This window comes from Giraffa tippelskirchi, chromosome 8 (assembly GCF_054371585.1).
Source record: "Giraffa tippelskirchi isolate mGirTip1 chromosome 8, T2T-mGirTip1v1.2.pri, whole genome shotgun sequence".
Taxonomy (NCBI): Eukaryota; Metazoa; Chordata; class Mammalia; order Artiodactyla; family Giraffidae; genus Giraffa; species Giraffa tippelskirchi.
Window position 1 is genome coordinate 134,214,804 of NC_137282.1, and position 24,790 is coordinate 134,239,593.

At 38.2% G+C, this 24,790-nt stretch overlaps 1 protein-coding gene across 2 annotated transcripts in view; it reads left to right on the forward strand.

Annotated features, from left to right (window-relative positions):
• CDC5L (cell division cycle 5 like) overlaps nucleotides 1-22,976 on the forward strand; it is a 45,223-nt gene extending 22,247 nt beyond the window's left edge. For both annotated transcript variants that reach the window (XM_081518983.1, XM_081518984.1), the window contains exons 11-16: nucleotides 816-980; nucleotides 2,321-2,401; nucleotides 3,434-3,676; nucleotides 6,158-6,355; nucleotides 21,589-21,801; nucleotides 22,555-22,976. In XM_081518983.1, the coding sequence (XP_081375109.1) occupies nucleotides 816-980; nucleotides 2,321-2,401; nucleotides 3,434-3,676; nucleotides 6,158-6,355; nucleotides 21,589-21,801; nucleotides 22,555-22,659 (1,005 nt within the window). In that variant the 3' untranslated portion in view covers nucleotides 22,660-22,976. The remainder of the gene's footprint in view (nucleotides 1-815; nucleotides 981-2,320; nucleotides 2,402-3,433; nucleotides 3,677-6,157; nucleotides 6,356-21,588; nucleotides 21,802-22,554) is intronic.
• The last annotated feature ends 1,814 nt before the right edge of the window (nucleotides 22,977-24,790 follow it).

The following is a 24,790-nucleotide window of genomic DNA, read 5'->3' on the forward strand; positions in this document are numbered from 1 at the left end:
GTCTTAAAGAAGTTTATGCTCTGGAGAGATTGGCAGTACTAAACCAAATCCAAAAATGATCATAATATAAGAACCAAATAAAGCCCTTTGAGTAAAACCAGCATGCTTAGGGTGGCCGAAGAAAGAAATAATCACATTTGTTGGGTGGGTACTAGGAAAGCCTTCCTTGAAGGAGGTATGCTCAGAAGTAGGGTGGGGGGCTGTCCCATGTGGAGATCACAACATGAGTAAGCATGGAGCATGTTCTGGACAAAGCAGCTCACCTGGTCTTCCCATCTTGCATATATGTGATGGACCAGTGGGGAATGAGACAGACAGGTGAGCTGAGGATGGACTGGGGAAGACTTTGGGTACTAGGCACTTTGAGGAAGTATGAGCTGTTTTCTTTGGCTTGCATATGACCTGTTATTTGCATGAAAAAGAATCATACATACAAATTCAGCCGTCTTTTCAGATTAGGTTTTATAAGGACAGATTTACTTTTGAACTTGTTCTTTCATTTCCTATTAAATTTCAGAAACCCTTAAAAGGAAAAGGACTTCTTGTTTTTTTGCCCTGCAGAGGTATAATTCTCAAACCTGCTATTAGACTATCCCAGAGTAAATTCATTGACCACAAATCAAAGTTTTTATGATTGGTCTTAATGTAGGGAAGAAGTAGAGATAGAAATTAAACAAAATCTTGTCTCAACTCTTAAGTTAGGGATGATTTTTCTAGAATTAAAATTAGGCTAATTGTGTTTTAGAAACTCTTATACAATGTTAGTTGAGTATTTTAATGTGTATAAATTGAGAAGGACCAATTTTTTTCTACAGGAAAGAGAATCTCGTGAACACCTCCGTTTAGGGTTGTTGGGTCTTCCTGCTCCTAAGAATGACTTTGAAATTGTTCTACCAGAAAATGCCGAGAAGGAACTGGAAGAGCGTGAAACAGATGATACTTACATCGAAGATGCTGCTGATGTGGATGCACGGAAGCAGGTGGGTGACGACTGTTACATGTCTCGCGATCTCTGCTTAGTGTTTTTTTCAGTATTGAAAAAAATTGCACTAAAGGAAATTACTTACATCAATCTTGATAGGTGTTCTTAAAATGTACAGTCATATAGGTCGCAGTTTCAATATCCTCTGTCAGATTCATTATGCTCCTTTAAATTATGTGTAAGTAGTCTTTTAGACATTGCTTTCACTGTTGCCAAGAAAAGATGTTATTGACAAGTCTTAAAACAAGTACATCTTGTTGGTTGATTTGTTTCTCGTCAGTGTAAACTAATGGGAAGTTGCGGGTAACACAGGGCTCTCAACACGGTGCTCTGTGACAACCTAGAGGGGTGGTATGGGTGGGGGTGGGGTGTGGGGGAGGTTCAAGAGGGAGGGAATATTTATGGCTGATTCGAGTTGTATGGCAGACGCCAGACAGTATCCTCCAATGAAATATAAATTTTAAAAATGTGGATTTGGAAATTTAGAGTGGATCAGAATAAAGTTAGTAACACCTTGTACTAATATGTTTTGCAGTTAATTACTTTTCATATGTACATAACAACCAGGTGATGTAAGTAGGATAGGTATCAGGTTCATTTTAGAAATGAGGAAACTCAGGTGAATTAAGTTAACTTTCCCAGGTCTCGTGTCTTGAAGTGGTAAATCTTGAACTAAAACTGAGATCATGTGATCCGCTTCAGGACTTCTTGTTGCAGCCCATTTTGGGGTGTTTTTAGAAATTGAATCATTTCTAGGGATTGGAGTGTGGAAGTCATGCTTTAGAGAGAAACCACATGAATGTGCTTTTTGGTGGGGGATATATGATAATACTTTGTGAATTTAGTTCTCTTAGCTATTTTGAGCTACATTTATTCTCAAAAGTGGTTTAAAGTTCTCTTGTGTTAACCCACATTATTCATAATTTAAGAGTCATAAAACAGCACCCTTGTTGGCTGGCTTTTTAAATTAAAAATCAGTAGCTTCTGAGGTGGAAGGGAAAGGTTGTATTGCAAGAGGGATAATTGGAAGCATCCCCTCTAAGTTTAGGATTTGATCTTTTAGACAAGGAAAGAATGATTATCTGATTCAGGGAGCCATGCAAATCTGGAGAATGCTCCTAGTAGCTGTTGAAAGTTCTTAGTTTGTACTCTAACAAGAGAATGAGTAGACTGGCTAATTTCAATGGCATTATATTGCCTTTCTACAAACTTACACAGATTACTACAGCTTTAGCTCTTGAACATACACATTGTTATAGACAAAAGTGTTTTCACCTTTACTGAAATGTGTCAGATACTGTATAGCTGTAAAAACGGTTATAAAAACAATTTTTTTAGGCCATACGAGATGCAGAGCGTGTAAAGGAAATGAAACGAATGCACAAAGCTGTCCAGAAAGATCTGCCAAGACCATCAGAAGTAAGTATTAGAATTTCTGCCTTAGGAAGTTTTAAGTTTCTTTTTATGTGATTGATGTTTTTTATATTATTCTTAAAGTCTATAAAACAACGTTTCATGTACTTTCTGGAATATAGTAAAGCAGTTCCCAGGTCCAGTCTTTGAAATGCTTCACTGGTACAAATAAGAATTTTGAAGGAAAAAAGAAAGGAATTTCTTTTGAAAATGTTAAACTGCTTTAGGTATACCTCAGAGATATTGCAGGTTGGTTCTAGGCCACTGCAATGAAATGCATGTCACTCAAAAAAGTGCATCACAACATGGATTATTCTGTTTCCTTGTGCATATAGAAGTTATGTTTATACTAAACTGTAGTTTTTTAAGTGTGCAGTAGTGGTATATCTAAAAAAAGTACATACCTTAATTAAAGGCTACTTTATAGCTAAAAATGTGCTAATTATCATCTAAGCTTCTGACCCTGAGTCGTAATCTTTTTGCAGTAGTAGCATTAATGATCACAGCTCACCATAGCAAATAGAGTAGTAATGAAAAAAATGTTTGAAATATTGCAAGAATTGCCAGTGTGACATAGACAAAATGAGCAAATGTTGAAAAAATGGTGCCAATAGACTTGCTCAATTCAGGGTTGCCACAAACTTTCAGTTTGAAAAAAAACACCTTGTCTACAAATTGCAGTTAAGTGCCTGGAAAATCCCATGGACGGAGGAGCCTGGTAGGCTACAGTCCATGGGGTCGCTAAGAGTCGGACACGACTGAGCGACTTCACTTTCACTTTTCCCTTTCATGCACTGGAGAAGGAAATGGCAACCCACTCCAGTATTCTTGCCTGGAGAATCCCAGGGACGGCAGAGCCCGGTGAGCTGCCGTCTATGGGGTCACACAGAGTGGGACACGACTGAAGCGACCTAGCAGAAGTAAAAGTGCAGTTAAGTAAAATAAGGTGTGCATGTATTTAATTCATACTTGAAGAAGTAGTAACATTAGTATGTTGCAATAGTATGTTTAATAATGGTACTTGTTTTAAAATTTTAGGTAAATGAAACAATTCTAAGGCCCTTAAATGTAGAGCCACCTCTAACAGATTTACAGAAAAGTGAAGAACTGATCAAAAAGGAAATGATCACAATGCTTCATTATGACCTTCTACATCACCCTTATGAGCCATCTGGAAATAAAAAAGGAAAAACTGTAGGATTTGGTACCAATAATGCAGAGCACATTGCCTATCTGGAACATAACCCTTATGAAAAATTCTCCAAGGAAGAGCTGAAAAAGGTATCATTGAGTATTTTTGTCTTAAGATTTAAGTATTTGTTAGATACTATGTATCATGGACAAACATGAACATATTTTCCCATATTGATGTTCATAAACAACAGAAATATATGGTTAAGAGAGAAATTTTCGTGTTAAATGTTATGCAGAGGACATCCCCCCTCCCCCTCCACAATGTTCAATGATAGACCTTTATCAGATAGACAGTGTCTTTGATGGCAGGGTGTTTTTGTCTCATGCCTGTGTGCCTCACTGATTGTTGCTACAGTTGCCATTTTCTGGGTTTAATTCTGTTGTTTCTGAATAGGATGGAATTGCCTTTAATAATTAGACCTCAGAATACTATGTGGTTTCCCCCTACCCTTGCGGATAAGCAAATAAAGAAATGTTTTCTTGTATTAATACAACGTCTGTCCTACCTCTTCCTTCATATGCATTTTATTCTTTCTGCTTTGACAGAGCAAACAGCTGTGATTGTGCCTAGAAATCTGGACAGTGATACAAGAAAAGAGAGTTGGTGTCATGGTTGGAAGAAGAGTGGTCTTTTACTGAAGTCTTCTTTCTTTAGTCTTTCATTCTGAGGGGCAGTGAAGTACCTGTCCATTAGAATGGGCTGACTTAGGAGGAAACCAGATTCTTTTGTCTCTTTTCTCTCTTGTACTTGCCTTCTCTCTTTCTTACTTTCCCTTTTTTGTACTGTATAAGTGACACATGTTTATTGTAGAATTTTTAGAAAATAGAGGAAGAAGGGTTTAGATTTCTGTTTCAGTTTGCTGCTGAGTAACTTTGAGTTGCTGTCTTTTAGTAAGTGCCATAGAAGCTGCCCTCTGTTGAGAATTAGATAACAAACTCATTGCTTGAACAGTTTCCTTTTGTTAGAGTGAAAATATGAGGAGAAGATGGATTTGAGGAAATCAGTCTTCCTAAATTTATTGTATATATGGAAACCTGAAACAAAGATCACGTTGTTACTAATAGAAGTTCTGTAAGGGACAGATTCTAATGTGTGTTTTGAAAATAATTATTGTAAGTAGTGCTTTAGAATTTTATTTGAAACCATTACACAGTAGTTCATCCTCCTGTATTTTATTTATCTGTTTATAGTCGCCTTTGTTCTGAAAAATTTGAAGCAACTGTTGACTTAGCAGATTCTTCAGGCACAGTTTCAGTGGAACTTAGCTGTACTTTCTCCCAATTATTATAAGAGCTAAATTTGTCAGTTTTTACCACGTGCAGTTTCAGAGTGAAATACCATTTCACTGATAATAAAGTGCCCAGTTGTCATTAAGTGTGTTAAAATTGGTTTGTTTCCATTATTTCCCCTAAGAGGTATCATTTAAAAGGAGCCATTCTTTATAATCTGTAGACATGATTCCCCCCTGCCCCTTCTTTTTGTTTAAATTTTTTCATATGCTTGTTATTTACTTGATTTTTCTTAAGTTTTGGGCTGTGTTTATTTTCTGATGTTCCTGGAATGATTGAGAGCTTTCTATAAAGCACAAAAAGTAATTGTTGGTTTTTCATGAGCCATGAAGCAAAGGGCTGGAAAGAGTTCACGTGGTATGCTGATGGAGTCTGTGTGTCTGGTGCTGGGCTGGCTCTTTGTGTCTTGCTGTATCACTTAATCCTTGTAACTAACATGTTAGGTATTATCTCACTCTCCAGATGAGAAACGGGCCCACAGAAGTTCATCAAGCTCAGATAGCTATTTAAATGCTAAAGCTGTGATTGGACTCCACTTGTCCAATTCCATCCTCATTCTGTCATCTTAAACCATATCTTTTCTAGTGACCAGCAACTGGTCTGTGATCTGTCATTATTTGATCAGTGCTTCCAGTCCTATTCTCTGGTAATGTCAGGGACATTCTTTCAGATGAGAAAAAAAGCATGTGTCAAAAAAAAAACCCCCGCCTAATTCCCCTTCACCATACTGGGAAGTCGGAAGTGTCGGAGTTGATGGTGAGTGGTGACCCCACGCAGTGGTCACCTTTGATTTGGGTGTGAGCCTGTCTCTTCTGCTTACTAGTGTTGTGTTTTTGAACAAATTGTTTAACCTCTCTGAGCCTTTGCTTCGTGAACTGTAATGAGGTTAATGAACTTTATGAGCTTCATGAACTTTAGTGAGGTTAATGTTGACTGCTTTGTAAGAGTGGTATGCTGTTTGGAGGTAAAATTTTTCAGTCCAGTTCCTGTCACATAGTAGACACCTGAGAAATGGTAGCTGCTGTTTTAATGAGTGAAGGCAAAGAATGTTTATATTATTGGGGGTAATACATGGATGCTTGACTCTTAAGATCAATCTGCATTGACTTCTAGGCTTTTTAATTTGTTTCACTTAGATATTTATAACCCCCTTCAAAAAAACAGTCAACCAACGCTCATTGCTTTTGTCCAGAGAGGGAAAGACCAGTCTTTTAAAACTTTCTGTTGATGACAAGTGTGTCTAGTACTCAAGCTTACTGAAATTATTATTGTGAACAGGCTCAGGATGTTCTGGTACAGGAGATGGAAGTGGTCAAACAAGGTATGAGCCACGGAGAACTCTCAAGTGAAGCTTATAACCAGGTGTGGGAAGAGTGCTACAGTCAAGTTTTGTATCTTCCTGGGCAGAGCCGCTACACCCGGGCCAACCTCGCTAGCAAAAAAGACAGAATCGAGTCGCTGGAAAAAAGGCTTGAGGTTGGTATCCTTTTAATATTTAACTTTAAATGTGTACTTTGACTGAAATGATGAATTAAACTCATACCTCTGGAGACAACTTCAGAAAAATAGATGTAAGGTAATTGTTGTTTTTGAATTTCTTGAGAAAAAACTGCACTGCACTGAAGTGTTTGATCTGTGTTGGTTTTTCAGGATGGCTGGGCTTTGTGATAAAGAGAGCTCTAAGTTGACCACAGGTCAATCAGAACCTTTTACATGTGGGAGCAAGGAGCCAACAAGTGAACACTGGTCACTCAGAACAGTGTAGATGAGTGCCCAATAGCAATTTTCTCTAAGGGAGGAGATCAGTGTACCAGGGAGCTTTCTTTCTGTAACCAAGAGGGCACACTTAAAAAACTTCAGTACCTTTCTGCTCACTCTCTGATTTCTGTGAGCTTGTTACAGCGAGAGTGCTGAGCTGGATTACCTAGACAGTGGCTTCCATGATTTTTCACGTCTGTGAAAATGTTGAAAGGCACTAGATGGGAATTTCATAGCATGTGGTTTCTTAATATAGTCTACATATTTTGAATTCCAGAATTTGTGTAGGAATTTTGCCAGTGGTATGTAAATTGTGGTTCATGGACCGCTAGGCTGCCTTGTGAATTCTTAATGGTGGTCTTCAGGGATGTTTCTGAGGCCAAGATATCTTGGGATGGGAAGTAGAAAGGGGTGCTTCAGGCAGTCACGTGGAGAAAGTGGCTTCAAGTTCCTCTTATGTGATTATCAATTTCTCTTTGCAGAAAGTAGATTTGAAGATATTTTATTTAGGGCTAAAATAAGAAGTAGTGAAGTCACTTGGAGTGGTTGGGGTTGTTTGTGTGGAGTTAGGGAAATGAGCTGGAAAAAGCAGTATCCTTTAGTTGATTTTTAATTTTACCTTTAAGGTCACATGTCTAGGCACCTAATGGTAATGCCCGTGGACTTCTTTTATCGTTTGGTGGGAAGTCAGAGTTTCTTCCTGAAGTGATTGTCATCTTGGGTGAAGTTTTAAGTCCGTTGCTACTGGTTACTCCAGCTGTTACTGACTTCCAGCAGGGTGTGCTGTTGCTCCGTGTTTTAATTCACAGTCAAAGTCAGGGAAAGGAAAAAGAACATCAGTGGTTAAATTTAAGTTATATTTTCTGTTGTGTAGGCTTCATTTCTGATAAGTGGTAGTTAGCAGTGTAATTCTGTTCTAAGGTCAGCATCATAATTGATTGGAAAGCTATTTGGAAAGCTTCCTTGTAACCTTTATATATAAATGCTTAGGTCTCTCACTTGGTTTGAAAATCTCATTTGAGGTGGGCAAACTCTTTATTGCTCAAATGGTAAGGATATTTTGTGCTGTTTAAAATAAAAAAAAAAAGTTTTTCCCCCAAATCTCATTTACTTTGTTGGGGCACTAACTTTCATGACAGCAAATAAATGTGTCACAAAGTGAGTGGTGCCATAAAGTACAGTAATTTTTATTTCTGTGTTGAATTGGTCTTGTGAGTTTTGAAGGGAAAAATACAGAGAGAACCTCTGCTGTTCTTTTGGAGATTTATTTGGGTCGTTTATGAGCAACCATTAGAAACATGTGGTTCTCTTTGTTCAGTTCAGTACCAGGAACCGAAATCTTCCGTTGAACTATTTTTGCTGAAGGATTGGTGATTTTGGAAGAATATTCATAAAACAGTCTGAAGTAATTTTTCTTTTCTTGACTCCTGGATAACTTGCTTTAATGTTTACCCAGCTAGTTACTTTTAAAGAACACGTAATCAAATCCTTTAATTTAGTAAACTTTGCTTGTTTCAAATGAAAGTTCATTAAATCTTTAAAAAGAAGAAAAGAGACTCAAAAACACAAATAAACAAATCCCCCATTTTATTTGTATCCATCCCTAATTCAGAACTAGGTTTGTCTTAGCTTATTTTAGTTTTTGAAGACACAGTTCTCCTGATTTGAAATACATAAATATTTTATTTCAATTGTGGTAATTCTGTCATCATTTCAGTTGATTGCTAAATTATAAACATTATTCAAAGTTTGTTGTGGGGAAGGAACTCTAGTTGTATTATATAAACTTAAGGCTGTACTTAAATTATCCTTCCACTCTTAGGTTCAGGGAGATGTGCCGTGCTGTGCTGAGCACAGTACATGGCTGCCAGCACGCTTGAGTTCTGCTGCCATGAACTCTGGAGCAGTGAATCTAAATTATGACCCTATCACACCATATCAAGCAAGATGAAATCCAGCTTTGTTGTGCTTGGTGTCTCCTAAACGGATTAAAAAAATATGCCCTGAGGTTTATATTGGAGCTAGTCTTCAAGCCATTACTCTTGATTAATATTTGAAACTTAGAACTTAAAATCCTTAAGATTCTCATTTAAAGCTAGTAGAGCCATCTCAGATTTTATGTAGACTGTTTTGGCTGGTACAAGGAGTCTGTTAAATAAATAGAATCAAGAAGATAGTCACAGGTCAGAAGCAAGTGAGAAAGACTAAGTCCACATATTTTATTCTGCTTAGGAGATAGAATTAATTTTGGAACTTTACCAGACATCTGTATGTAAAATATGGCAGCACCTGCAAGCAGAAATGACAGCTAATATCAGAAAAGGAAAAGTTATGAAAACACAGCATGTTGAGGCCATTTAAATATGATGGCAAAAGGCCATGTTATTTGAATAGCTTCTGAGGGCATTATAGGTGTATGGTAGGAGTGTAGCATGTTTGCTATTTATGGGGATACTCCAATTAATAAGAAAAGCTTAATTTCTGTTTTTGTAATACAGAAAAAGAAGGATGGCCAGTGTAGAAGAATTTTCATTAAATGGTTGAAAGGAAAACAACTTTAGGCCTTTATTTAATCACACATTCATTGTGTGTTACTGAGCATCTACTGTGTGCCAGCCCCTGCTCTAGGCCCTGGGGGTACAGCAGGGAACCAGGCGGATGAGCTTTCTGCTCCTCTGGACTTCATTTATCTGGAAAACACTTAACCTGGAGAACCTTATTTTCCGATGATGCCAGATAAATGAGTCATTACCGTATTTGGGAAGTGCAAATAGAATTTGAAGTGTTCTAATTTGTTTCCACTTTAAGTGGAAATAGGAAATCGTCTGAAGACATAATTATTTTGAGTGAAATAATTTCCAGTAGGTGCAAAAGTGAAATGAGAAGTCTGAATTTAGGCCTGCCATTAAATTTAATAGTATTTGAAATTGTATCTAAACTGCTGTGTTGAGGAAGTTTGGCTGAAAAGTAGATTTTGTCATATTAGCTGTAAAAATGGAAAGGCTTTCCTTAGAGGTGGAAACGAGGTCCAGAGGTAATACTTCTCCCTGTATTTTACTGGCACACTCAATTTAGTCAAGAAATACTATGTAACATTGACTTCTTGGAAATAAAGTAACTTAAAGAACACAGATAACACATTTAAAATCCTTCTCAGTGTGTTTGTAGAACTCATGTGGGGACCCCCGAATTTTCTGAATGGTTATATTTCAGCAAAATTGGCTGCACAATGGATCCTGTTTTCTCAGTGATTGTCATTTATTTTTACACAGGATAAAACTTCCCTTAAAACCTAGGGTAAGGATTAAGTTGGTGTGCAGTTGAGGGTGGAGGGATGGTATGTTGTTGTATCTCAGCAGATTTACACTTAGGCTCCTGTGTGGGTGGGAGGGTGTGTGTGGGGTGGTATGCGGTGACAGGCGAGAAGTCCTCAGTCCTTGGAACATTCTCAGTTCTCAAGTTCTGCTCTCTGCCACCCTTAAAGGCATTGACAGATTTCTTGGTTGTTTCCAGCAGCAACTCTGGAAGCTAAACCAGAGATCTCTTGTGATAACGGTGTTGCTTTCGTTATTCCTCAGTGTTGAGTTGAATTTGTTTCTTGTAGTTGTTGGGTTTCATTTCCTAATTTGTGCAAATGTAAAATGCTTTTGGCATTGCTTTATTGGTACATTTCTGTTCTTGGAAATGCATTTAGTAAGGTTTTGCCTTATTGCTTTAGCTTGCTTTGTAGGGATGCAGTCTGATGGTTGCTGACTGATGAAGTGAAGTGAAGTCGCTCAGTCGTGTCCGACTCTTTGCGACCCCATGGACTGTAGCCCACCAGGCTCCTCGGTCCATGGGATTTTCCAGGCATGAATACTGGAGTGGGTTGCCACTTCCTTCTCCAGAGGATCTTCCCAACCCGGGGATCGAACTGAGGTCTCCCGCAATGTAGGCAAACGCTATAGCGTCTGAGCTACCAAGGAAGCTAACTGATAGGTGCTGACAATAATCACTTAATTGGACCTGCATCTCATCAATTTTGAGATGGCTCACTGCTAAAACAATGCTGATGAGCAGTATAGAGATTAAAGGAGGATCACTCATGGGCTCGTGTTTGCAAGCATTTCGATGGTTGAATCACATCTTTACTACTGTAGGATCATGTTGACTAGGAAGTGGAGCTGCCATTAACTCTGTATTTATTTTAGGTATCCTGAAACCTGTTTTCCAGTGGTATAAGGTTATAATCTGGGTCCCCAAGCAAGAATTTCAGTGAGGGATGCTCTTAATATTTCTGAACCTCACTGTAACAGACTTTAACTGAGGACAGTATTGGAGACCCAAGGATAATGTGTTTATTTTGGAATTACTTAAGCTTAGTAACCTTAACAAACTTAGTGAGTTTGAGAGTAACAATTACACTTTTATAAGTCCCATACAGCTCCCTTTTGTAATGACCCGAGGAAACACTTATGGTTCCACTGATTCATCTCCTGGGGACCATCAGTTTTCCATTGGTCTCTGGCCAGTCTTTTTTAGACAGTTTCTCTTCTATGCATTTAAAAAAATAACATTTGTAGGCATTTTTTCTAAAAATAATACCAGTACTTTGGAGAAAATTTGAAATTAAAAAAGAGAAAAGCCTACCATTCAAGTGTAACACATTAAACATCGTGGGGTGTGTATATATAAGATCAAATATGATAGGAAAAGATTTAATATATGTACAGCCACACATATCTGTGTGTGGATAAAGATCTTTAAAACTAAATTGGGATCACCATGTACTACTCTGTTCATTTAATAGTATAATATTATAAGTATCATTCAAAAAAACAAAACAAAACCCTGATCACTTGTTCTCTTTTAAAGCCTGTGGCAGAAGATTAGCTTTGGTGAAATCTCTAATAATTCTAGTTATATTCTGCCCAGCTTCTTAAAAAGTTGTTAAAATAAACTTTTTTCCCCATAAAATTTTTCTGAGAGATGTTTTTCCTATAGTTTTGTAGCTTGTTAAGAATAAAAGAATTCGAAATTTAAAAAAGTAAGCTGGGGAAATTGAAAGCTTTTCTCCAGTGTCAAATAAAATTCTTCCAAGTGTCTACATACAGGTTAATGTCAAAATCAGGGAAGGAATGATGGGCAAGTTCGTTAATTGAGATCTTGTTTATGTGTGTCTAGAATAATTTTCCAGTGAACTGTCTGGTGGCGTTAAGCCATCTAGCACCACAGCTTGAATTTCTTTGGACAGGTTTGCATTTCACGGGCTGAGGCAGAGAGGACATCTGGTTGAGCTGCAGTGTAACCTAGTGTTGGACTTTCAAGTAGACACAATGGCAAAACTTCATCTCTTGGTGACTGTGTAGCTAGGGCAAGTTACTTAACCTCTCTGAGTCTCAGATTTTTGTTACTTGTAAAATTTGGGTGATAGTTTTTATCTCCCAGAAGTGAGAGCTTGAAATAATGTAAGATGAAATAAGATACTGTATGCCTTACAGTTGGTAAATTTTAGTGGATAGGAATCCTCTCCCAAGTCTCTTAGGTTCATATCACTCTTGTTTAGTCACTAACTTGTGTCATACTCTTTTGTGACCTCATGGATTGTAGCCCACCAGGCTCCTCTGTCCATGGATTTCTCAGGCAAGAATACTGGAGTGGGTTGCTATTTCCTCCTCCAGGTGTTCTTCCTGACCCAGGGATTGAACCCAGGTCTCCTGCATGGCAGGTGGATTCTTTACTGCTGAGCCACCAGGTAAAGTGGCTCATGATCACTCTTAGTGTTAGCTTAATTAGATTTGATAGTATAAGATACCAAGAAGTAACTTCACCTTGAATAAGAGGGTGGCTAAGTTTTTGCTCTGTAAATTTTGATGAATGTCTGAAATACGAGACATGGGTCAATTTTAGGAGAGGGATTTGAATAATACTTAAAGGCTCAGATTTTGTTTCGTATAAATGAATTTTACATAATTGTGGATTTTAACATTTCACTTGTACATTTTGGCATGTTGAAACAGTTGACATACTTTTAAATTTTAATGTTTCCATTATATTGATGTTTCATGATTTGTGGTGTATAGTCTTAACAAAATAGTTATCCTTTGGAGTAGATACTGAATTTGAATTTAAAAAAAATGTTTATTATGGGAATTTTTAAATATACCCTAAAGTAGACTGGTGTAGCGAGTCCTAGTGTGTTATCACCCAGCTGTGACAGCCATCAGCTCATAGCCACTCTTATTTCATGTCATTTCCCCTTCCCCGCTATTTGAAACAAATTCCAGACATCATATCGTAAAACAGAATTATGATGCATGAAATGCATCAGCTTGGTCCCCCTACACATTTATATGTAGATATATTCTCATTCATCTCTTCTTGAATTGAATTTTACACTTTCATTTTGGATGTAGTCAGCTTTAATTATATCAAGTGTTGTCCTACTTTGAAATCCTAATAGTTATAGTGAACTTTATTTAAAATCATTAGAAATTTTGTGCTGAGACATATTTAAGCACAAACTTCCATTATAACCTGTTTGGGAGGCTTGTCTGGTGACAAGTGAACAAAGTATTTAATCCTAATTCCATTACTAAGTTTGTTAGTTGTTTTAAGAAGACTTTAAAGTATGTCTCTAAGTGCAGTTAAGGATTTGAAAAAATTTTTTTGACAACTTTTGGTAAATTAACTATAAATGCAGTGGTTTGAAATCAGTTTTTGGAAGAACTTTTGGTAAATCAGCTGTAAGAAGTAGTATAAGCTCCCTAAACCAATACTTTTTTGTTGAAAATAAGTTGCCCCTTCAGGGCAGTTGCTAGCGCTTAGTTGTATTTTTAAAAAGGGCTTAAAATATTAATCTGGTCAAGTCAGAGCCTGGTTCTTTTTGATTCTGTATATTTTTTAAAAAGGTTTTATACTCTGCTGGACTTGAATGTTGTTTCTGTGTGTGAGTGTGGGGTGAGGGAGCTGGGGCTGATTCAAGGTAGGTGTGTTCCATGTATGCATGTGTGGTTCATGCTTGAGATTTACTGGCTAGAAAAAGGCCAGACTTTATAGGTTAGTTTTTTTCCCTCCTAAAATGTATTGAGCAGTCATAGGTCAAGCATTTTATGAAATATGTGGCTATCTTCCTTTACATTTTAATGATCAGATGGCAGATGTAAGATAAGCTAGAATTGAATATTAAAAGCTATATTCCTTTCTTTACATTTAAGGTGTATTTACATATAGTTTATATGTTTCTTCTTTATATTTTTGTACTGCTGCTGCTGCTGCTGCTAAGTCGCTTTAGTTGTGTCCAACTGTGCGACTCCAGAGACGGCAGCCCATCAGGCTCCCCCGTCCCTGGGCCTCTCCAGGCAAGGGAGTGGGTTGCCATTTCCTTCTCCAGTGCATGAAAGGGAAAAGTGAAAGTGAAGTCGCTCAGTCGTGTCCGACTCTTTGCGAACCTATGGACTGCAGCCTACCAGGCTCCTCCGTCCATGGGATTTTCCAGGCAAGAGTACTGGAGTGGGTCGCCATTGCCTTAACATGTAGTTATTTGGGGCTTCCCTGGTGGCTCAGACAGTAAAGAATTTGCCTGCACTGCAGGAGACCTGGGTTCCCTCTCTGAGTTGGAAAGATCCCCTGGAGAAAGGAATGGCTACCCACTCCAGCATTGTTGCCTGGAGAATTCAATGGACAAAGGAGCCTGAAGGGTATAGTCCATAGGGCCGCAAACTGATGGGACTGACACTTTCACTTACTTTCATATAGTTAGTTAACTAAATTTTTTTTTCTGTACTTTAATTTTTTGTATAATTTATTTCCATATTTGCTTGAAATGTTAGCACAATGTTTGAACCAGAAGACTTTAATAAAGCTTGAGCTAAATTAAATAAAATTGTTCACATTAAATGGAAGCTTTGCAGTTTTAAAATCTTTGGTGTTTTGGGAATAATAAATGACTCAACTGTGTGAGGTAAGGTAATTCCCAGATACAAGGTACCAGTCATACTAAATGTGCCTTGATGACTAATTAAAGACTTTCTGAGCCTAAGTGTTTTGTTGTTACACCGAATTGGAAATTCAATTTCCATGGCGTGCAGTGTATAGCTAATTGAATTATCTTAGCCAATGAAAAAGATAATTTGTGTGACTAATTTTTTAAAAAAGCACTACATATATTAATTTGAAATTCTTTGCTGTTAAGGTTTTTGGAATATGTATTTGAATCCATATGTGATTAGAGTGTCTAATGTTGCTATTGTTGGAACACACTGAATTATAGTATCAGGAACTTGATGCAGCTAACTTACGGATTTAGTTCACTTATTATTGGAAATGGGGACATTTTGGTAGGTCTGTTAAGAGAAAACAGCTGACAGCTAGCTTTGGTAATGACAGTGGCTGAAACGGGATTCTCCATTCTGATTGCCTCCTGCCGTCTCGGTTCAGTTCAGTCGCTCAGTCGTGTCCGACTCTTTGCGACCCCATGAATTGCAGCACACCAGGCCTCTCTGTCCATCACCAACTCCCGAAGTCTATCCAAACCCATGTCCATCAAGTCGGTGATGCCATCCAACCATCTCATCTTCTGTCATCCCCTTCTCCTCCTGCCCCCAATCCTATCCAGCATTAGGGTCTTTTCCAATGAGTCAACCCTTTGCATGAGGTGGCCAAAGTATTGGAGTTTCAGCTTCAACATCAGTCCTTCCAATAAACACCCAGGATTGATCTCTTTGAGGATGGATTGATTGGATCTCCTTGCAGTCCAAGGAACTCTCAAGAGTCTTCTCCAACACCACAGTTCAAAAGCCATCAATTCTTCGGCTCTCAGCTTTCTTCACCGTCCAACTCTCACATCCATACATGACCACTGGAAAAACCATAGCCTTGACTAGATGGACTTTTGTTGGCAAAGTAATGTCTCTGCTTTTAAATATGCTATCTAGGTTGGCCATAACCTTCCTTCCAAGGAGTGAGCGTCTTTTAATTTCATGGCTGCAATCACCATCAGCAGTGATTTTGGAGCCCCCAAAAATAAAGTCTGACACTGTTTCCACTGTTTCCCCATCTATTTCCCATGAAGTGATGGGACCAGATGCCATGATCTTAGTTTTCTGAACGTTGAGCTTTAAGCCAACTTTTTCACTCTCCTCTTTCACTTTGATCAAGAGGCTCTTTGGTTCTTCTTCACTTTCTGCCATAAGGGTAGTGTCATCCACATATTGGAGGTTATTGATATTTCTCCCGGCAATCTTGATTCCAGCTTGTGTTTCTTCCAGCACAGTGTTTCTCATGATGTACTCTGCATATAAGTTAAATAAGCAGGGTGACAATATACAGTCTTGACGTACTCCTTTTCCTCTTTGGAACCAGTCTGTTGTTCCATGTCCAGTTCTAACTGTTGCTTCCTGACCTGCATACATTTTTCTCAAGAGGCAGGTAAGGTGGTCTGGTATGCCCATCTCTTTCAGAATTTCCCACGGTTTATTGTGATCCACACAGTCAAAGGCTTTGGCATAGTCAATAAAGCAGAAATAGATGTTTTTCTGGAACTCTCTTGGTTTTTCGATGATCCAGCGGATATTGGCAATTTGATCTCTGGTTCCTCTGCCTTTTCTAAAACCAGCTTGAACGTCTGGAAGTTCACGGTTCACGTATTGCTGAAGCCTGGCTTGGAGAATTTTGAGCCTTACTTTACTAGCATGTGAGATGAGTGCAATTGTGCGGTAGTTTGAGCATTCTTTGGATTGCCTTTCTTTGAGATTGGAATGAAAACTGACCTTTTCCAGTCCTGTGGCCACTGCTGAGTTTTCCAAATTTGCTGGCATATCGAGTGTAGCACTTTCACAGCATCACCTTTGAGGATTTGAAATAGCTCAACTGGAATTCCATCACCCCCACTAGCTTTGTTCGTAGTGATGCTTTCTAAGACCCACTTGACTTCACATTCCAGGATGTCTGGCTCTAGGTGAGTGATCACACCATCGTGATAATCTGGGTCGTGAAGATCTTTTTTGTACAGTTCTTCTGTATATTCTTGCCACCTCTTCTTAATATCTTCTGCCTCTGTTAGGTCCATACCATTTCTGTCCTTTATCGAGCCCATCTTTGCATGAAATGTTCCCTTGGTATCTCTAATTTTCTTGAAGAGATCTCTAGTCTTTCCCAATCTGTTGTTTTCCTCTATTTCTTTGCACTGATCGCTGAGGAAGGCTTTCTTATCTCTCCTTGCTATTCTTTGGAACTCTGCATTGAGATGGGAATATCTTTCCTTTTCTCCTTTGCTTTTCACTTCTCTTCTCTTCCCAGCTATCTGTAAGGCCTCCTCAGACAGCCATTTTGCTTTTTTGCATTTCTTTTCCATGGGGATTGTCTTGATCCCTGTCTCCTGTACAATGTCATGAACCTCTGTCCATAGTTCATCAGGCACTCTATCAGATCTAGTCCCTTAAATCTGTTTGTCACTTCTACTGTATACTCATAAGGGATTTGATCTGGGTCATAAAAAATACAGTAATCTGAGACCGTGTAAAGAAGGGTCTCTGCATTGGTAGATTTTAAAAACTCTACAGTTAATTTCTTAAATTTACATACATACATATGTCACTCAGTCATATCCGACTCTTTGCAATCACGTGGATTATACAGTCCATGGAATTCTGCAGGCCCGAGTACTGGAGTGGGTAGTCTTTCCCTTCTTCAGGGGATCTTCCCAACCCAGGGGTCAAACCCAGGTCTCCCGCTTTGTAGGCAGATTCTTCACCAGCTGAGCCACCAGGAAAGCCCAGGAATACTGGAGTGGGTAGCTTATCCTTTCCCCAGGGGATCTTCCTGGCCCAGGAATTGAACTGGGGTCTCCTGCATTGCAGGCAGATTCTTAACCAGCTGAGCTACCAGGGAAGCCCCTTTTAAGTTTAGCTGGGGTTAAAGAGCATTGGCTTAAAAAGATGTACTCCAGTACATGTTATTTGATGTGGTGGTCCTCCAGAGGCCGACTGCTCACTTAAGAAACAGCTGTCTTTTCCTTGCTTTATTCCCAGGAAGGGATCTCGGTCATTTTTAAAATTAAAGTTGAAATTTAAAAGAGGGTTTTAAATTGTCATCCATAGTCCCTTGGTCCATTAGAGAGGACAGCAAAATGGTTAACCTCTTAGTACCTATAATAATTGTAATCAGAGCTAACATTTGTTGACTGCTTGCTTTGTGCCAGATATTACTGGGTGGCTAAGGGCTTTTCTGTACTTTATGTAGTAACTTTTAGTGATAATTGCCATTTTATTGATGAGAAATGGAAATACAGAGGTTAAATAACCTACATCAACTCAAAACAGTGACTCACTTCACTCCACGGCACTACTGACTTGTTCCAGTATTTCCTGACTCTTAGTAGGTGTATCTTTGCTGTGGAACTCACTTTAATTAGTTATCTGTTGGAGGAAAATGGCTCTTTTATAAAGGACATTATTTATTAGTGGTTTTAGTGCATTGCAGAGCAATAAAAGCTTATTTTAGCTTTTATAAAATGTTGAAGATAGGAATGGCTTTAAAAGAGCTTTATGTTAATTAATTTTAGATCCATCTCACGTTCTTAAGGGACACATACAACATGTCCCTTCCTTGCCACCCCCTCTGCCCTGGGCTTAATTTGACTTTGGCTTCAATGAAGTAACCTGGAGATGGATAGGTATGAAGTACTACTTTTCCAGTAGAAGTGTACTTTATATTTTGGGGAATATGACATTTCTTGATATTCTTACATATTCTAAAAAAAAAGAAAGCATTGAGATTGACATGTTTATTTTTATATCAGATATAATGCTTTGAAGTGAATGTTTAATGGAAAGCTATATATTTGTTTTGGTGATTATATTGTTTCTAAATATTTAAGAGAATGTCCTATGAACAATTTTCTTACCAATATTGTATATTTGACAGTATTTTCCCATGGTACCATTTCTACTTATTTACCCCCCCACCCCCACATTTAGTATTTCAGAAAAAAAATTGTCACACTGTCTCCCTTGTTACAGGGTACTCTCAGTTATGTTATTGTGAATTACAGAGTATCATTTGGGATACTCATTTGGATATCATATGTTATCCTGAAACTACTTAGTTTTGATTGCTTTTAGAAGTCACTTGATGGAATCAGTTTGGAATGTGGTAGGAGAGAGGAAAGAAGTGGCAGGGAGAAACGGACACAAAGAAATTGACACAGATTTAATAATTATTCCTGAGGCTTTGACCTCACAATTACAAGTGTTGTTTGTTGGAAACAAGTATTTGCAGATCATGGTGAAGTGATGACATTGTGGGATGTAGAATGCACACCCAGAGAAGGCGTTATACTAATGGAATTCTGCATCACAGCCTGCTGCCTCTCAACTTTCCCTCGTACCCTCTAAACTGGCGCTTTCTCTGTAGCAGCTTTAGAATTTGGTTGAAACCTTCTGCTAAGTGTCCCTCTTCAGTTCTTTTTGAATATATACATTTTAAATTCTCTTCACCTAATTTTAGAATCATCTGAGAGGCAACCCACTGGTGCTCAGTGTACATATTTAATAGGAAAATTGTTATTTCTCTTAATTTTATGGAGTCTTTTTGCTCCTCAAAAGTTAAAAACATTTTTGTTGTTGCCAAATGTGATATTCTCTCCTTTATGGGTTTTATGCCAAGTTTAAGATTATAACTTTATAAATAAACTATCTGGTAATTTTATACTTTTGAGGGTATTGTTTTGATCACAGCTGTGGTATATTAATTGAGTATTATTCAGTTATTTAAAATGTGCTTGATGTATAATATATAGAAGTGCATTTTTGAGATATAGATGGTGAGACTGTATCGCTGCCAGCCCCCAAAACTGCCAGTCCCAGGATTAATGATAGCAGGAGTTACTTTTGGAGGTAGAAATTAGTTTTCCCCATACTGTGAAATTCAAGCCTGCTTTGAGTTTGGATCATGGGTGAAGTTACTATGAATAACTTATTTGGGAGTAAACTGTAAAACTATTCAAGTGTAAGAGAAACCCTTCTTAAGCCTAATTTTGTATTATGGTAGTTGAAATATAAGAATAATGTACTTTTTTTCCCCTTTTCCATTGTGGTTTATTACAGGATATTGAATATAGCTCCCTGTGCTATAGAGTATGATCTTCTTATTTGTCCATTCTATATGTAATATTTTGTATCTGCTAATCCCAAACTCCCAGGCCATCCTTCTCCTACCCCTTCCTCCTTGGCAACCACACATCTGTTCTTTATGTCTGTGAGTCTGTTTCTGTTTCATAGGTAAGTTCATTTGTGTCATATTTTAGATTCCACATGTAAGTGGTATCATATGGTATCTGTCTTTATCTTTCAGACTTACTTTGCCTAGTATGATAATCTCTAGGTCCATCCATGTTGCTGCAGATGGCATTATTTCACTCTTTTTAACGGCTGAGTGGTGTTGCATCGTGTGTGTGTGTATGGATACAGATATACCGTATCTTCTTCATCCATTGATGTGTCAGTGGACATTCAGGTCGTCTCCACGTCTTGGTTGTTGTGAATTGTGCTGCTGTGAACATAAGGGTGCGTGTATCTTTCTGAATTTTGCCACAGATATATGCCCAGGAGTGGGATTGCTAGATCATATGGCACCTCTATTTTTAGTTTTTTGAAGAACCTTCATACTGTTTTCCATAGCGTTGCATCAGTTTACATTCCCATGAACAGTGTAGGAGGAGGGTTCTCTTTCTCCACACCCTCTTCAGCATGTTATTTGTAGACATTTTAGTGATGGCCATTTTGACCAGCTGGTACCTCATTGTAGGTTTGATTTGCATTTCTTTAATGATGATGAGCGTTTTTTTGTGCCTCTTGGCCACCTATAAGTCTGTTTTGGAGAAATGTCTATTTGGGTCTTCTGCTCATTTTTTAATTTTTTTGCTATTAAGTTGTGTGAGCTGCTTGCATATTTTGGAAATTAAGCCCTTGACAGTCACAGTATTCGCAAATATTTTTTTCCAGGCCTTAGTTTGTGTTCATTTTGCTTATGGTTTCTTCTGCTGTGTAAAGGCTTATAAGTTTGATTTGGTCCCATTTGCTTATTTTTGCTTTTGTTTCTGTTGCCTTGGGAGACTGATTTAAGAAAACATTGGTGTGATTTATGTCAGAGAATGCTTTACCTGTGTTCTCTTCTAGGAGTTTCATGGTATCATATCTTATCTTTAAGTCTTTTAAGCTATTTCGAGCTTATTTTTGTATATGGCATGAGGCTGTTTTCTGACTTCATTCATTTACTTGTGGCTGTCCAATGTTCCCAAGACCACTTGCTAAAGCGACTGTCTTTGCCTCATTGTATATTCTTGCTTCCTTTGTCGAAGGTTAATTGATTGTAGGTGTATGGGTTTATTTCTGGGCTTTCTGTTCTGTTTCATTGATCCATTTGTGTATTTTTGTGCCAATACCAATGCTGTTTTGGTTATTGTAGCTTTGTAATATTGTCCGAAGTCTGAGAGGGTTATGCCTCCTGCTTTGTTCTTTTTCCTCAGGATTGCTTTGGCATTCTGGGTCTGGCATATATGGTTGCATCTAGACTTAAGGATTCTTTGCTCTGTGTGTGTGCTAAGTTGCTTCAGTCATGTCCGACTCTTTGCAACTCTATGGACTGTATCCCTCCAAGCTCCTCTATCCATGGGGATTCTCCAGGCTAGAATACTGGAGTGGGTTGCCATGCCCTCCTCCAGGGGATCTTCCCGACCCAGGGATCAAACCCGTGTCTCATGTCTCCCGCATTGCAGGCGGGTTCTTTACTACTAGCGCCACCTGGGAAGTCCAGGTGGCTTTGCTCTGGTTGTGTGAAAAATGTCATAGGTGATAAGATGGGGATCGCATCTGCTGTATTTTTGCTTTGAGGCAGTAGATGAGCAGTTGTGCCTTTTTTGTCCTATTATTGAGCCTGCTTTTCTCATGATGTGATCTCCCCCTGACCCCCAGATAAACAGGGGTCACATGACGACAGAAGCCAAGAGAGCCGCAAAGATGGAAAAGAAGATGAAAATTTTGCTTGGGGGTTACCAGTCTCGTGCGATGGGGCTCATGAAACAGTTGAATGACTTATGGGACCAGATTGAGCAGGCTTACTTGGAGTTACGCACTTTTGAAGAACTCAAGAAACATGAAGATTCTGCTATTCCCCGGAGGCTAGAGGTACCTGCAGCCCTGCTTAGAAAGAGAGCTCTGAAGAATAATCAGGGTTTCCCTCTTTTCCCTGCCTGTCCAGATTATCGTTTGCATTTGACATCGTCTGTTTTTTTTTTAATGAAAGCCTAAAGTTTTTTGACTTTCTTATCTAGAATGGCCTGTGTGTAGATGGATAGGCCAGGCCATTGTGGATACACGGAGACTTTTCCTTTACTAATTTTTTGTTTTCCATGTAGATACACTATGAAATAGAATAAGTAACCCTATGATTTCCTCCCCCGCCCCGAAACTTAATTGCATCCCATTCATACAGCTCTCTGAGGTACATTAAACCGATGTCTTTTTGATTTGTAATTTAGAATGCTGAGAATATAGCTAGTCATCCCAGAGCATCAAATTCCTTTGGCCAGATTTGGTTTAACTTTATTTGCCAAATGTGCATGAAAGTCTGTGCCCAGATAGACGGCAGCCAGGGCTTATTTAAGTGCATTGTGGGTGTTCATAGGACAGTGATGGCTTGTTTATTTGAGATAGCAGAGATTTTACAAATGCTGGTTGATGTATGACCAAATCAAAGAGTGGCCACAGTGCTGGTTTTATAGCAAAAGTAGTTGCTGTTTTTATTTCTCTTTGGGGAATACTTACCTCTTGAGAGTGTTGACCTAACTCAGCTGTTTGTAAGATTATAAAGTACCATAAGATATTTTTAATTTTCAGTGTGCTTACCTATGAAATAATTAATGTTTTTATTTCTTCAAGTGTCTAAAAGAAGATGTTCAGCGACAGCAGGAAAGAGAAAAGGAACTTCAGCATAGATATGCTGATTTGCTGTTGGAGAAAGAGACTTTAAAGGCCAAATTCTGAAGCATATTCTCTCACAAGCTGAATTAATTGCTGGTGTTCAGACTCTGGAAGGCTGAAACTGCTGTTTATCTTCATTGACAAATTTGCCCACCATCTGTGGTTTTTCAATTGTTTATTTTAAATGATACCAATCTTACGCATTTATGTGTAAAGACTTGAACTCCACAGGACATTTTAGGGTTTAAATTATTAAGACGAGCATTCTTCTAGCAGTGTCTTATTTGCAAATTTTTTTAGTTTTGGCCTTTAATTTTAAAAGCCTGATTTTAAAGTGCTGCCTGTGAGTAAACTCTTGAATAAAAACAAAATATAAAAAATTGAGAATGTAGCCTTTTGTTTGAAATAGATACTTAGAGTGCCCACAAACCAGCAGATACATACTCTGTGTCATAATTAATGAGTAACTCTTGGATGATAAAAATGGCAATCCATTATCTTAATTTAAATCCTTAAGAGGCAGTCCTTTTGTGGCTTTGTTAGTTTTGACCATTTTTGCGTAGGATGATCATTTCTCTATACACTGACAAGAAAGGTTAACTTTTTAATACCTCAGTTTTGTTTTTTTCCCCCGGTATAACTATCGGCAGGTCTCTTCTCAGCCCAGCTACTTACACAGATAGGACTGGATTAGGACTCAAAAGGTTTAATTTTTCTTGACTTATTATTTTCTTGTAAATAGTTTTTTGACAAAGGCATTTTAAAGATTAATTCCAACCATACTATCAAGTTTTATTAAAGCTCAATGTTTATCTTAACAAGTCAATCACACAAGTGTAGAATTTGGGGAGTGTGTAGAAGTGGAAAGATCTAACTTTATAATAATTCATATGAAATCATTATTTGGCTACAAGTTCAAAATAAGCCAGTGATATCTTGGACCAAAAAAGTTTGCTTAATCTTAAACTGCTAGGGATTAAAGGGAGCAGTGAGCGATTCATTCATTTATTCATTCATTCATCAGATATTGTTAACTGTCTAGCCAGTGTCTGAGTCCTGGAGATAGAACAGCGACTAAAATAGACAGCCTTCTGGTTTTGTGGAGTTTACAGTCTATTGAGGATGACTGACAATGAAAAGTCAGGGAAGAAGAATGACTCTTCTTATACACCAGGACTTGTTTTAAGTTTTAGAGATGACATGTTATTAAGACAAAGTTTTTGCTCTCACAGAGGTGATGTTAATGGCAATAAGTACCAACCAGGGGCAAGTATCAAATTATGAACTTTACATTCAGTGGAGAGAGTTAAAATAGGGTGACGGGACGTAGTGACTGAGTGGCTACTCTAGGTTGGAAGATCACACTAGCTGTATTTGGCATCTTAAAAAGAGCCATCTTTGTGAGGTTCCAGGGAAGAGCAATACCAGCAGAGTGCTCTAGCACAAAGCGCCTTTGGTGTATTTGAGGAGCAGAAAGGAAGACAGTGTGACTTGAGTGTTAACAAGGGCATTTGTATGGGATGCCTGGCTGGATAGGGCCATTCAGGAGGCAGTGGTAAGGATCTTGGATCTTATTCTGTGATGGGAAGCTATGAGAAGATTCTATGCAAAGGAATGACACAATCAGATTTATCCTGTGGATATACGATATGTGTCACTGGGCTGGAGATAGGGAAGCTGGTTAAACATGGGAGTCCGGTGCAGTAATCCAGGCAAACAACTATAGTGACTCAAACTAGCATGGAGCCAGTCCTGATGGAGACAGGTTGGAAGAATTTGAGCAGTAATGATTCTGTAGTCTTTATAAATACATTTGTATTTTCCTTATATCTAGTCACTTAATTCTAGTACTTTTTTCAGTAACTTCACATGGTTTTTTTTTTAGGAAATATTTTGATATCCTCTATGGATAATAATAATAATGTTGTTCTAATAGTTTTAATTTTTATTGCACATTTTGGTGGCTGAAATGTTCAATAATCATGATGATGATGGTGGTAGACACTCTTATTATATTTCTGGTTTTAATGGGTATGCCCATAGTGTTTTACCTTTAGGTTGGGTGTTTTGAGTCAGATACTATTTTCTTTAGAAGGGAAGTACCCTCTTTTTAGATTTTAAAGAATTAGAAATAGCTCTGAAATGTTGTCAAATACACTTTTGGGGTATCTCTTAAGATGATAATACAGTTTGT